Below are 15,904 nucleotides of genomic sequence, written 5' to 3' on the forward strand. Positions count from 1 at the left end.
ACCCATGCTTGCCGTAAAAGGTGACTATGCTTGTCGAGGCGACTAACGGGATCGGATGGTCAGACTCTCTGACTTGATTGATGAATGTCATCGTATCCCCATCGCGTGGATCGATGCTCATGGTGCCAATCACTGGATTGTCTGGTCCAGATTGGATTATTTACAGACCGCCGTCATATAGCTGGAATATTGCTGAGTGCAGCGTTAAACAACAAACAAACAAACAAAACATACTTGAGTAAAATTAATGCCGAACTTAAAACATTTTTTTGTGTGGTCCTGACACATATTACAGTCATGTATTTGATGGATATTGAAGTTCTTCTTTATATGTTCGGTAGACTTGGAGAAGAGTTAGGTAATGTTATGGATGACAAAGTCCCGCGACATTACGTCATGGACGACGAGATATTGACGTAACTAGTGTAGATGAAACTACCCCGGGAAGAGTACACAGTTATACTTCCAGCGTCAAACAGGCTAAATGTTGAGTGAGTGAGTGAGTCCGGTGTTTTACTCCGTTACGACGCATTGTAAATACTGGAGTCTGGGCCAGGCCAACCGATGGCTCATCGCATGAACAACGGGTATTCTGGATCGGATGCCACACATCCCTCCATCCCGGAAACTGCGACTTAAGCTACCTTAGGATTAATTTGGATTACGTAACTCTGTCGAGGTCGGTATTTCATCTTAGAGTTATTTTCGCGTATTTTCCTCCAGCTGTCATCTTAATATTTATCATGCTAATATCTGCGGCAGATGGTTATTTGAGCACAGCTTCCAGTTGCATGTCTGGTTGAATATATTAAATTCTATGTAAACATTGTATAATTTATTCATTTACATGTAAAATGTAAAACCACATGTAAATATTTGGAAAGAAAATAACCAGTTTAGATTATCCGCCGAAAATGATCCCATTTGCTTATCTCTCATTGGACGATGTACCTATATATCAGTCGAGCAGTTAATGGTTGTCATGACAACGTTCTGCTACTGTATGCCTCAGCTGCACACGGCTCTACTTACAAGAGTGAGTATGGTTTTACGCCGCTTTTAGCAATATTCTAGCAATATCAAGGCGGGGAACACCACAAATGGGCTTCACACATTGTACCCATGTCTGGAGTCGAACCGATGTCTTCGGCGTGACGAGCGAACGCTTTAACCACTAGGCTACCCAACCGCCTCCTAATTACAAGAAGTGGATTATGATGTGAGGTGAGGTGAAATTTGGGTTTAACGTCGCGTCCAAGATTTTTGCACTAATATAGCGACGTGTGTGTGTGTGTGTGTGTGTGTGTGTGTGTGTGCGTGTGTGCGTGTGTGTGTGTGTGTGTGTGCTTGTACTGGTCTGAACTCATGCGGATTTATAGTGCTAGCACACTGAGATACCATGTCGCAGTTTAACATAAATACCCAACTCAGACACAGTATACTGACTCCGAGCCGACCATGGAGGCGGTCGAAGAATATGAGAACAAGATCAAGAAGAAAAGTTTTTAATAACAATAACACAAATACATTTTCGCTATCATGGCAGTTTATATAGTCATTATCACATATGTAGAAGAGTGTCTACAGAGCTGTCGTAGTCGAAGTATAAGAAGTCATTTCTGAATAGTTTGACCACTCTGTCAAGTATACCCCGTGGTACTGAGGCGTAGGCCCGTCTAAGGTAGGATCGCCTCTGTGAGGAAGACTCCTGTTTTGTCAAAATGGAATCCCGATAGGAACGGAACATAAGCTGCTTCAGTTTGTCCTTTGTCAGATTCTCTGAAGACTCAGCTTCTAAAAGTTCTTCCGAGCCAGGAGTTAGGTAGCCATTGGTCTGAAACGTTCTCCACAACCTTGCTGCTAACTGCTTCCGGGTCAGGCACATGTCATGAGGACGATAGTTCCAGTCGGTTAGTATTGTCAACTCGTCCAGCACGTGATCTATGCGAGAATGGTTCTGTAATAGATGTCCAAGTCCGAATCTCTCCAGTATGAAGCGTGAATCTCGTGAGAACGTCTCCTGTGTGGCCACTATGTCTGGTTTGAATGCGCATGGGTTACAGGCGTGCTCTATCGGACGCCAGTGTCCGTTCAGAGAGACCGCATTACGTTCACCGACATCCACAACATGCCCAAGGAATTCAGTGAAAGAAACATCGTGTCCACAACTCAGACTACGAGAAGATGCATTCTCTCGGCGGGAGACGATGGTCTTCCCGGCGCTGGACCAGTAGTCAGGAAGATACAGCTTGTCGATGTAAGCCGAGAACAATCGCGTAAATGGGTTTCTCGCAACCATGAAACGTGTTGTTGCCATGACAACACGCTTGTCCTCCTCTTTCTGAAGTCTGTACATCTTGATCTTCCTGGGACCACCATGGGCTTCATACCTCGTCATCTGGAATGGGTTGTCAAGGTTGCGCCCCCTGGTATCGTTGTGGAGGAACCGGAACACGCGGATCCAAAACGTGCAGCCGGCCTTAGGTACCACACCGTAGGACATGTTGCGGTAGACGAGGATGTTTTCCGTCCGCCCCGTTCCCTTATTGCCCTCACAGACTTGTTGCAGACGACGTCGCCGCGCTGCATACACGGAGGCGCCGCCATCAACCACGTTGCAGTGCAGTATCTAAACAAAATATTGCATTGAGTATTTTCTATTGCTCAAAACGGTAACTTTGAACCGCTGAGGATTGTATTTTCTACTTGATGACGATACACGACATATTACTAACACCAGTTTCTAAAGTACTGTCTGAAATGCTAGAAAAACTGCTTTCAAGGCTTCAAATTAAAAACACGAATGATACTTTCCCTAATCATTTTGCGAAAAACATGGATAATGGGATCTTTTATGACCCGAATCCTCATAATATGGTTTGATATGGGAATTATTATTCTGCTCCAGTATCCCCACCTGGAGACAGTCATGGGGTACACATCTGTGCATGATCACCCTGGGACACCGGTACACATCTGTGCATGATCACCCTGGGACACCGGGCACATCTGTGCATGATCACCCTGGGACACCGGGCACATCTGTGCATGATCACCCTGGGACACCGGGCACATCTGTGCATGATCACCCTGGGACACCGGGCACATCTGTGCATGATCACCCTGGGACACCGGTACACATCTGTGTATGATCACCCTGGGACACCGGTACACATCTGTGCATGATCACCCTGGGACACCGGTACACACCTGTGCATGATCACCCTGGGACACATGTACGCATCTGTGCATGATCACCTTGGGACACATGTACACATCTGTGCATGATCATTTTGGGACACATGCACGCATCTGTGCATAATCACCCTGGGACACCGGTACACATCTGGGCATGATCACCTTGGGAAACATGTACACATGTGGGCATGATCACCTTTGAAGACATGTACGCATCTGGGGATAATCACCTTTGAAGACATGTACACATCTGTGCATGATCACCTTGGGAAACATGTACACATCTGGGCTTGATCACCTTGGGAAACATGTACACATCTGGGCATGATCACCTTGGGAAACATGTACACATCTGGGCATGATCACCTTTGAAGACATGTACACATCTGGGCATGATCACCTTTGGAGACATGTACGCATCTGGGCATGATCACCTTTGAAGACATGTACACATCTGGGCATGATCACCTTTGAAGACATGTACACATCTGGGCTTGATCACCTTTGAAGACATGTACACATCTGGGCATGATCACCTTGGGAAACATGTACACATCTGGGCATGATCACCTTTGAAGACATGTACACATCTGTTCATGATCACCATGGGAAACATGTACACATCTGGGCATGATCACCTTGGGAAACATGTACACATCTGGGCTTGATCACCTTTGAAGACATGTACACATCTTGGCATGATCACCTTTGAAGACATGTACACATCTGGGCATGATCACGTTTGAAGACATGTACACATCTAGGCATGATCACCATGGGAAACATGTACACATCTGGGCATGATCATCTTGGGAAACATGTACACATCTGGGCATGATCACCTTTGAAGACATGTACACATCTGAGCATGATCACCTTTGAAGACATGTACACATCTGAGCATGATCACCTTTGAAGACATGTACACATCTGGGCATGATCACCTTGGGACACATGTACACATCTGTGCATGATCATCTTGGGACACATGTACACATCTGTGCATGATCATCTTGGGACACATGTACACACCTGTGCATGATCACCTTGGGACACATGTACACATCTGTGCATGATCATTTTGGGACACATGCACGCATCTGTGCATAATCACCTTGGGACACATGTACACATCTGTGCATGATCACCTTGGGACACATGTACGCATCTGTCCATGATCACCTTGGGACACATGTACACATCTGTGCATGATCACCTTGGGAAACATGTAAACATCTGTGCATGATCACCTTGGGAAACATGTACACATCTGTGCATGATCACCTTGGGACACATGTACACATCTGGGCATGATCACCTTGGGAAACATGTACACATGTGGGCATGATCACCTTTGAAGACATGTACACATCTGGGCTTGATCACCTTTGAAGACATGTACACATCTGGGCTTGATCACCTTGGGAAACATGTACACATCTGGGCATGATCACCTTGGGAAACATATACACATCTGGGCATGATCACCTTTGAAGACATGTACACATCTGGGCATGATCACCTTTGGAGACATGTACGCATCTGGGCATGATCACCTTTGAAGACATGTACGCATCTGGGCATGATCACCTTTGAAGACATGTACGCATCTGGGCATGATCACCTTTGAAGACATGTACGCATCTGGGCATGATCACCTTTGAAGACATGTACGAATCTGGGCTTGATCACCTTTGAAGACATGTACACATCTGGGCATGATCACCTTGGGAATCATGTACACATCTGGGCATGATCACCTTGGGAAACATGTACACATCTTGGTATGATCACCTTTGAAGACACGTACGCATCTGGGCATGATCACCTTTGAAGACATGTACACATCTGGGCATGATCACCTTTGAAGACATGTACACATCTGAGCATGATCACCTTTGAAGACATGTACACATCTGAGCATGATCACCTTTGAAGACATGTACATATCTGTGCATGATCACCATGGGAAACATGTACACATCTGAGCATGATCAGCGGGGGATATATGTACACACTAATTAAAAAATGCGCTGGTCATAGTTTATAACCAAGGGAAGTCTGAAACCCGTAACATTTATCGAACTGATTACCTGTGACGTTCTGGCTACATCATCACTAGTTGACTTCCGATGGACTTTGTGGCCTGGTAGATGATGAAATGAAAAACATATAAGACATTATTGTCCGTTATTTCCACCAGAATACTCACTCACACACTCACTGTGTAAGTCTGAGTACAAATATAGGAGAGATAGTCGTCTATGTACAGCTATTATACGCTTGTTAAAATATCTTAGTGCTACAGATATGATAAACCGGCGTTAGAGTTTCCATTGCATGTATTATTATTCTTTATCACACATCCAGATCAGAATGATGAGTAGTTGGATGGGTGACCACGTTAAGCAGCTTGACTCCTGAGAGTTTCTAGGGCTTCGGTCCTGCCCTACACTGAATCACATGTACCACATGTGGTGTCTCCTTAGGCAAGTGACTTTGTTCGAAATTTGCCTCTGTTCACCCAGCAGTGAGTGGGTACCCGGTAGGATAAGATGGTAATGTGGCTGTTAACCTTCTAGCGCCTTAGAAGTTGGGTTGTATACTCCCCAGGGAGCTGAGGATGAAAATCGAGTGCTCACCGATCCATTGACCGGGGTAAAAATAGTGTAGCGCTCTGAGCATCTACTTGCACTTATCATAATTATTATTACTTTAACACAGACTTAAACTACTACAGACGTAGCGTTACGTTCGCTTTGTGAAAGTTTACTATAAACGTATATCCTCGGGAACCTCGGGTTGGACGTGTGTCCGTGTTTTCTTTCACAAGAAAAAATAATTCGATAGTATCATTTTTCATTTCATAAAAGCCCCAGATCAATTACTCAGGACAACTATGATTATTCGATTTTTTAATACCGGCTCATGTATCAAAACCCGGATCAGATTCCTACATGGCTGAACATTTCCGCCGTGACGCTGTAACGAACGCCCAGTTTGCAGTAACATATTTTAATCTGTTTAAAAATTGTGTCGGTGACGGTATTGGCAATATGTCAGAGGGTGTAGCCAAACAGGTATCACGTGGCCATTCTACTAAGCGCACAATTTGTCATCGTGAGTATATATCTTTCACCATGTTGTCACAGCTGGTGGACGAGGCTGGTGATGATGATTTTTAGGAATGATGAACAAATATTAACGCGATGCACTACAGCACTTACGCTTGTCCGCCAGTCAGACTGACGTCCCTTGTTACACTGATAACTGCCTATTGTTACACACAGATAACACACAGATAACACACAGATAACCATACTTGCCTGTTGTACAACAGTATACTGTTAGTGTTATCATCCCCACCGCAGCCATTGCCGCCAGGGGGCGGGGCACCCTGCGCGTGCAGAGGAACAGGCAACGAACAGCTGTCATTGTGTCGCGTTACGTTTCAGCAGGATTCGTGTTGATCAGCCTTGGAAAGCTTTGACCAATCTTGATATAAACCGGGCTTTCGTTTAAAGTCTTGACATAAATAGACTTTGGGTTGAGAAGTCGATTTAAACATGGTTTGAGCTGACCAAATTGCATTGGGTAGTCTTAATTTACATGAACACAGAATTGACCTTGCCCAGTCTTAATTTACATGAACACAGAATTGACATTGCCCAGTCTTAATTTACATGAACATAGAATTGACCTTGACTAACTTGCATTGGGTAGTCTTAATTTACATGAGCACAGAATTGACGTTGCAAAGTCTTAATTTACATGAGCATAGAATTGACATTGCCCAGTCTTAATTTACATGAACATAGAATTGACATTGACTAACTTGCATTGGGTAGTCTTAATTTACATGAGCACAGAATTGACGTTGCAAAGTCTTAATTTACATGAGCATAGAATTGACATTGCCCAGTCTTAATTTACATGAACATAGAACTGACATTGACTAACTTGCATTGGGTAGTCTCAATTTACATGAGCACAGAATTGACGTTGCAAAGTCTTAATTTACACAACATAGAATTGACGTTGACCGACTTGCAATGGGTAGTCATCATTTACAGATTTAAAAGGGTTGCTTTGAGCATTCGTGAATCCAGGGTGATTTGCGTTGTTCCGTCTTGGATTACACAGTACTTCCTGTGATCAGTCTTGATCAATGTTGAAACTTTTGCCAGGCTGCTATGGTCATCCAGTTCTATTTCCGCTCCGCGACGGTAGGGTTCCCCTCGCTGTATCAGGCTGACTGACAACCTGCGCCGACGACATGACTATATTAACCGACTGAAGTACTTGTCTCGAAGTTACCTGTACATATATATCCATGCTACTCGCTATATCTCAAATGAAGTCCCTGTCTCGAAGTTACCTGTTTATATTATCTATCCATGCTACTCGCTATATCTCAAATGATGTCCCTGTCTCGAAGTCCTGTTTACATTATCTCACAATGCTACTCACAATATCTCAAGTTGATGGCCCTATCTCGAAGTTACCTGTTTATATCATCTATCCATGCTACTCACTATATCTCAAATGATGTCCCTGTCTCGAAGTTACCTGTTTATATTATATATCCATGCTACGCGCTATATCTGAAATGCTGAAATGCTACCCCTGTCTCGAGGTTACCTGTATATATTATCTATCCATGCTACTCGCTATATCTCAAATGATACCCCTGTCTCGAAGTTACCTGTTTATATTATCTATCCATGCTGATCGCTTTATCTGAAGTGATGTCCCTGTCTCAAAGTTACCTGTTTATATCATCTATCGACGCTACTCGCTATATCTGAAATGATATCCCTATCTCGAAGTTACCTGTTTATATCATCTATCCATGCTTCTCGCTTTATCATAAAAGATGTCCCTGTCTCAAAGTTACCTGTTTATATCATCTATCCATGCCACTCGCTATATCTCAAATGATATCCCTATCTCGAAGTTACCTGTTTATATTATCTATCCATGCTGATCGCTATATCTGAAATGATGTCCCTATCTCAAATTTACCTGTTTATATTATCTATCCATGCTACTCGCTATATTTGAAATGATATCGCTATCTCGAAGTTACCTGTACATATTATATATCCATGCTACTCGCTATATCTAAAATGATATCCCTATCTCGAAGTTACCTGTTTATATTATCTATCCATGCTACTCGCTATATCTCAAATGATGTCCCTGTCTCGAAGTTACCTGTTTATATTATATATCCATGCTGATCGCTATATCTGAAATGATGTCCCTATCTCGAAGTTACCTGTTTATATCATCCATCCATGCTTCTCGCTATATCTCAAATGATATCCCTATCTCGAAGTTACCTGTTTATATCATCTATCCATGCTACTCACCATATCTCAAATGATGTCCCTGTCTCGAAGTTACCTGTTTATATTATCTATCCATGCTACTCGCTATATCTCAAATGATGTCCCTGTCTCGAAGTTACCTGTTTATATTATCTATCCATGCTGATCACTATATCTCAAATGATGTCCTGTCTCGAAGTTACCTGTTTATATCATCTATCCATGCTACTCGCTATATCTCAAATGATATCCCTATCTCGAAGTTACCTGTTTATATTCTCATCCATGCTGATCACTATATCTCAAATGATGTCCTGTCTCGAAGTTACCTGTTTATATCATCTATCCATGCTACTCGCTATATCTCAAATGATATCCCTATCTCGAAGTTACCTGTTTATATCATCTATCCATGCTACTCGCTATATCTCAAATGATGTCCCTGTCTCGAAGTTACCTGTATATATTATCTATCCATGCTACTCGCTATATCTGAAATGATGTCCCTATCTCGAAGTTAGCTGTTTATATCATCTATCCATGCTACTCGCTATATCTCAAATGATATCCCTATCTCGAAGTTACCTGTTTATATCATCTATCCATGCTACTCGCTATATCTGAAATGATGTCTCGAAGTTACATGTACCTATACATATTATATGTCAATGCTGCTCGCTGTATCTGAATTTTTTTCCGTCTCAAAGTTACTTGTTCATTTTGTTCCCCTTGCTCTAAGTTTTTTGGCCCCCCCCCCCCTCCCCCCCTCCAAAACCAAACCAACAAAATAACCAAACCAAACCAAACCAAACACACACACACACACACACACACACACACACACACACACACACACACCTGGCGAACCTGGCGACAACAGCGGTAGTGACTGTATATAAATATTTGATCAATCCGAACTGACACTAACGATATCCCTGTTTATCTGCATCATTAATATATAAAGGTAGATAATTTGACACTGTGTATATTACAATGCCCTCATTCATCTGATGAATGGGTAAGAAGTAACTCTGAAACGTTGTATATGTATAACAAAGAAGTTGTTATCCATAATACTACTCATTGTCATATTAACATGACGGCAACATATATACAGTTATATTACAACGATATGCATGTGTTGAACGCTGGCGATATATTCAGTCAATGATTTACATCTCTCGAGTAAAACAACTAAAATTGTAAAAGTATATTCACCTGCGCTGATATGCCGATTATGACCGCTTCCCTTCATCTTCCCACATAGTCTGTGAGTGTGTAGCTGTTCACAGTCCACGCCCACCTTTCACAGCTGTCACATGGTCCTGCTGCTGGTAATTCTAGATTTTATCCTTGCAATTTCCGGGGGTCGTTATCACCTGTAATTACCCGGCCGATATGTCGCACGCAGGGCTCCCGTTCACACAGCACACGTCCCACATAAAGTAGCATCATCAATACGTCATCGTCTCGTCGTTGTCTCTATCATCATCTTCATCATCAGTGTCATCTTCAATATCATTGTCATCTTCAACATCATCATAATCATAGAGACATTCACCTTCATTATCGCGTCAGAATTATCGATATCATTATCATCACCGACATCGTTGACATCATCGTCCCTGAGTCATCATCATCATCATCATCATCATCATCATCATCATCTTGACATCGTTGATGTGAGTTATTATGAATAATACGTGTTGATGATGAATACTTCAATGTAAGGGCCATGAAACTGATACTACCATACACACACTTTTAAAAATTTGCCAAATACCTGTATATCGTGCAACAAACATTCAAACTTAAATAATATATAAAACCGCGATATAACTGGAATACTGTTAAAAGCAGCGTTAAACACAACTCACTCACTCACAATATATAAAAATTTCGAGAGAAGTTATTCATTTGCATTCATGTATAGTCTCTGTAGCGAATGGACGGAAAGTGCGCACATCATGGTATACGTTACTGCATCCATGAACGCAAAACACATATTGTAGACAATTCTTATGACTAAATAAGTAAACAATAATAACTTAGACTGCTTATTTAACCTTACCACGAAAAACGAAGACAACGATATGTGATCAGTGATATTGTTCAGCGCAGTAATGTAACACAAACCCCGCCCACTCTGTTATCAGCCAATCAGCAAAGAGTAGTCTTATGTTTATAAACGCGAACATACTTGGTCAGCCAATCAAACGACATGGAGTCATATATTGCCTTCGACTCCTTAATTAGGATTCCCAACTCTAGCTTGAACATAAAGTTGGACGTAAATTTGAACAGAGGCTCTTGAAATAGGTGAGGTGAAACTGGGTTTAACGTCACGTCTAAGATTATTGCACTTATACAGCGACGTGCATGCACGTGTGTGTGGCTGCTTGTACTAGTCCGGACTGATGCCGATTTATAGTGCTAGCCCACTGAGATACCATGCCGCAGTTTAACATGAATACCCCACTCAGACACAGTAAACTGACTCCGAGCCGACCAGTCCTTGTTTTAGCCCCTTAATGCCGAGCGCCAGACAGGGTTACAGCAAGTACCATCTTTTAACGTCTTTTGGTATGACGCGGCCGGGGATCAAACCCCGGACATTCCGCTCTCCGGGCGGACGCTCTACCACTAGACCACGGAGGCGGTCTCTTGAATTGAATTAAATAAGAGGCCAAGTTCAACTGTCTGCCAAATCGGCCATTGCTTAAGACGTCATGGATTAGATTGGCTTCAGGGAGACAGTTATCGATCAGTTCCAATGCAATTCAGTTTGCTTTAAATCATAAAACATAGGGGGGCACGGGTGGCCCAGTCGTCTAAGGCGCCGCGATTCGCTGTGCAGAGTTGCGTCCCCTGGGCACGCCAGAAACCTATGATTGTGGGTTCGAATCCCGGTTCGCCCCGATTATGTTTCTAGGTTTGTCAGCACCCTACCCGTGCTCGTGGGTTTCACCGAAGTGGTAAACGTCTGAGACCTGCATCACTTCGGGCTTTCCTCCCACATTAAGCTGACACGCCGCGATATAACTGGAATACTGTTAAAAGCGGCGTTAAAACCCAACTCACTCACCATAAAACATAGGTTGGGTTCTCGACTGGTCATTATCGAGATCAAACGTCACTTGATGCTATAAAGATGGCTGCTTTTAGTAAAGATGATAGATATTGACGGATTTAAACCATTTTCATTGATAGATAACTAATTCATTTCTCACACACCTGTGGATGAGAAACCCAATTGAGCTAACTGGTTTCAAACATATGTGTGAGATTCGAGGCAGTATGGTTGTAGGGACCGACCATTTGATATTCTGGGTGGGGACAGGGAATTTGCATCGAGATAAGATATTTTTTCAGCTTCAGCTGCAAAACCAGATTTTTTTATTTAAATCTATGAGCCGGAATTTCGAAAAACACCTTGCAACAATGTAATTTGGGTGGAAGGCGATTATTATTCTTAGGAATTTTCAGTGACAAATTACTTTTTTGATAAAATCCCAGCGGCCCCCTATGCATATTAAATGGTCGGTCGGAGAGATAGGCAATTATTCTTTGATTATTATCATTGCCTTGATAATCGACAGATATGGCTGACACATTTTGTGAAGGATCACATTGCGTGTGAGTGGTAGGTATTCAACCGGAACACGTGACTGATCCGTTGTACATTAATATTGTCTATTAATGTGCCGCTGCAATCGCGACAATAGGCAACTTATGCGCAAATTCGATGTTAAAATGGTTCGATATTGGAGTATGTAAAAACCGAAAACTGCATTCGTGCTTGTCATATACCATCGACCACCTTCGCATTCAAACGTTAGTCACATTTTGAAGTGTCGAACAGCTGCTGTAAGATAAATGGTCTATGACAGACAATCGTTCAGTCATCTCTTTTAGTCTACAGGACCAAATATCACACGATGCATCTCGCCTACTACGGGCATCCGGGTCTGAAAATGTAACGATGTTCAACTTAGCAGTTTTCGTTCAAAAACAGGTCAAATAGTCAATCCCCTTCCACTGATCAACCCACCCGAACCAGGCGTAAAAGACACAAGCAAAACCGTCTCATCTGTGTCATATTTAGATCTATGTTTACAGATTCAGAGTGACAACAACTTCTCTACAAGACTGCATGCCAATAGGGATGACTTCAACTGTCCAACCGTCAACTTTCCCTTCACGTCGAGATACCGGGGTAGAATAGGTCTTCAGCAACCCATGCTTGCCGTAAAAGGTGACTATGCTTGTCGTAAAAAGCGACTAACGGGATCGGGTGGTCAGGCTCGCTGACTTGGTTGATACATGTCATCGATCCCAATTGCGTGGATCGATGCTCATGATATCAGTCACTGGATTGTCTGGTCCAGGCTTGATTATTTACAGACCGCCGTCATATAGCTGAAATATTGCTGAGTGCGGCGTAAAATAACCAACCAACCAACCTTGCCTTCATGTCGAGCAAGAGTCCAGCAGCTCCAGGCTGTTGTGTCCACGTTTCACACCTTTTGAAGTTAATCGGGCATACACTTTCTACAATGTCAAGGGGAGTCAGCGACCGTTGTTCAGAAGTTGTTGCAGGGATAATCAGGGTTACAAGAGTCAAGGGGGCGGTCGGGTAGCCTAGTGGTTAAAGCGTTCGCTCGTCACGCCGAAGACCCGGGTTCGAATCCCGACATGGGTACAATGTGTGAAGCCCATTTCTGGTGTCCCCCGCCGTGATATTGCTGGAATATTTCTAAAAGCGGCGTAAAACCAAACTCACTCAAAACTCACTCACAAGAGTCAAGGTCCCAGTAGAGCTTTCAAAACGTTTTATAGTAGGCACGTGGAGGACATTTCCAGATTTGACACATCAGTGATCAAAATTATGTCCGATGCAATCCCCTGTTTTGATTTGTACCCTATGTTCCCGTCCCGTGTCTGTGTTGGCTGCCAGCGATGTATGATCCGACCGATGTCCCACTGGACGCACCAAGAAGTACAAAATCTTGTGTCCAACGACTTTCTCCTCTTCTGAACACTCCTTCTGTTTGGCTTCGCACGCTGAGGGATCCCCGGTGTGGCGAGGCTCAGGTTTCAAACGGCGAGAAAAAATAAACTTGGAGGTATCATGAAAAACAAGGCCCATCATGCGAACTTGTCCGTTGACAGACGTATGTCTCACCAACCATAGTGCGCGTTATATCATGCGTCAAACACTCAGCGACAACATCGCACCTGCACGTTGTGGGAGTGCCAGGACACAAGGAATTAGCCAGATCCTCGTGTCACGCGCCATGCCTGTGGTATCCTCGGCACGTACATGCGCACTTCCGTCCTTGACCTGGACCTAAGTCACGTGCAAACAACACTCTGAGTCAAGCACAGTTGGAATGAAAACTATTTCTAAGTTGTTGGCACTGTGTTTTCTGGTCCGATCCATGGTGATGTTTTTAAAATTAGCATTGATTCGGGTGACGCTCATTTTCGCAATGACCTCACAACGTGTTCGGCCCAAGTCAAACGTTGACATTGTTCACGTATGAGCGATTCGGCTTCGGATGAAAAACAGGCATAAATAGCAATGTTGTTGAAACACTGTTTCTTGAATGTTGCTGTTGTTATCTTGTCTTGTCCCTGTTTATGCTTATTCAAACATGTCGGCTCCACGATGACCCGCTCGTTTCATATCGACTGAACTGTGTCGATTGAATTTCAGTGTTAAAATCCTAGAAGTATTTTAAAAATATTTTTAAGTGTATAACCTTATACATATGAAAATTAAATGTTGAGAAAACAGTAATTGTACTCCCAAACGTTAAGTCGTTATTTCAAAACCTTAATCCATGGTATTTTTTTCTGCGTGCAAGGATTTTCTTAAATGTGTTATACGGTCGACATTTGGTTTACCAAACACTTGTATTACTACGAATATCTCTTCTTATACAGAGAACGCAATCTGATGTTTGTAGGGCGTTATGAAAACTTTGAAAGCGATGGGTAATAAATTATGGTCCCACATGGAATCAGTTTTCTTTGTCCCCTGCTTAAGCTCGGGAGAGGCAAAATCATTCCACGATGTATATAAAGGGGATACGAAGGGGACCTCGTTTATATATATATAACGCCATTCATATATCATATTCAATTACGCTGAAGAGCTGTCATGAGACAGTGAAAGTACTATGTCTGAAACTGATATACAGATATCTCTTTTGGTATGACGCGACCAGGGGATCAAACCACCGACCTGTCTCCGGACACTCTGTCCACTAGACCACGGAGGTGGTTCTGGATGAAGGAGGTTTGACCTTCTACTCCTCTTTCAGATGAAGATGAATCCCTTGCCCCCTTTGTTTGCGGCATGCTTCCTGGTGGGAGCTGTCGTGCCCTCGTGAGCCTCTGGACATTGGGCAACGCTGGTGATTGCATCCACGAGTCGGTGGGATTCCGGATGGGGGTACACGGCTTCAAGAAGTTAGCTGTTCAGGTAAGTTGCAGACACTGTCTTCTGCCTATACCTTAATTGAGTCAGTGCGTAAGCTGGAATGACGCCGCTTTGAACAAAAGATTTATCGCAGCGTGTTAGTTCTACGTGGGAGTAAAGCCGGAAGTGATGCGGTCGTAAGACGTTTACAACCATGATGAAACCCGCTACAATCACTTCAGTTTCAACGTTTTCCAATAATGATTGATCACATGTCTTCGCAGAAGTAATACATATACAATGTACCCAAACAACTCCATACCAAATACAAAAAGTATACAAAAAATTTGACCCAAGCTCTTTTGGACATATCCGGTGCGCATGCGTAACGTCCTTACTTACGAAATTGAGATTGATTTTTTACCGATAAAATACAACAAACTGATTTGCTGATGTTAATTTTGGCAAGAGCAATTTTACTTCACGAATAAGCTTCACTTAGTCCGCTATTTGTTTACATTCGACACCGAGAACCAATGAATGCTATGTTCAGTGTCATCCAATCGCAGACTACATGGAATCGGCCATTGCCTGCCCATGTGTAGGTAGAACGGAGCCCTGTCAATGGTTATCCTTTCTAACCTATTCACTCTTATCACAGTTGCACTGGAACAATCCCGAAAAGAGAAGTGACTATTTCGACCAATCAGGAATGAAAATCTACTTCACCCCGGTCCTGCGAGCTTATGATGCAGGTATCCTGACAACTGGTCAAGAGAGCCTACTGATCCCACCTGGAGAGCCTAGTGTGAAGACCATGGCCAGAACCCCCGGCGCATGTACCAACCGTTCCTTCACAGGGACAATCTATGTAACAGAAGCTGCTAACCACATGCATTACCTAGGTATGTGCAGTATTCAACATTTGCTGTTATAATAATGACAA

At 43.1% G+C, this 15,904-nt stretch overlaps 2 protein-coding genes across 4 annotated transcripts in view; one reads left to right on the forward strand and one right to left on the reverse strand.

The window, feature by feature from the left end:
• LOC124129019 overlaps positions 1-15,904 on the forward strand; it is a 53,738-nt gene that overhangs the window by 18,816 nt on the left and 19,018 nt on the right. The window contains exons 6-7 of the mRNA XM_048389115.1: positions 14,861-15,021; positions 15,620-15,863. Of these exons, the coding sequence (XP_048245072.1) occupies positions 14,861-15,021; positions 15,620-15,863 (405 nt within the window). The remainder of the gene's footprint in view (positions 1-14,860; positions 15,022-15,619; positions 15,864-15,904) is intronic.
• LOC124124516 (carbohydrate sulfotransferase 11-like) lies at positions 1,492-9,891 on the reverse strand. 3 transcript variants are annotated; one of them, XM_048389118.1, is made up of 5 exons: positions 9,750-9,891; positions 7,270-7,461; positions 6,525-6,693; positions 5,292-5,344; positions 1,492-2,629 (listed from the first exon to the last, which is right to left on the reverse strand). In XM_048389118.1, exons 3-5 carry the CDS (start codon positions 6,631-6,633, stop codon positions 1,562-1,564), a joined length of 1,230 nt encoding a protein of 409 aa, XP_048245075.1. In that variant the 5' UTR covers positions 6,634-6,693; positions 7,270-7,461; positions 9,750-9,891; the 3' UTR covers positions 1,492-1,561. The 3 variants fall into 3 exon arrangements, with proteins under 3 accessions (XP_048245075.1, XP_048245074.1, XP_048245073.1); XM_048389117.1 differs by having other exon boundaries at positions 7,159-7,461; XM_048389116.1 differs by having other exon boundaries at positions 6,525-7,461.

This window comes from Haliotis rufescens, unplaced genomic scaffold, assembly GCF_023055435.1.
Source record: "Haliotis rufescens isolate VD_foot unplaced genomic scaffold, xgHalRufe1.0.p SCAF_8, whole genome shotgun sequence".
NCBI classification, from domain to species: domain Eukaryota; kingdom Metazoa; phylum Mollusca; class Gastropoda; order Lepetellida; family Haliotidae; genus Haliotis; species Haliotis rufescens.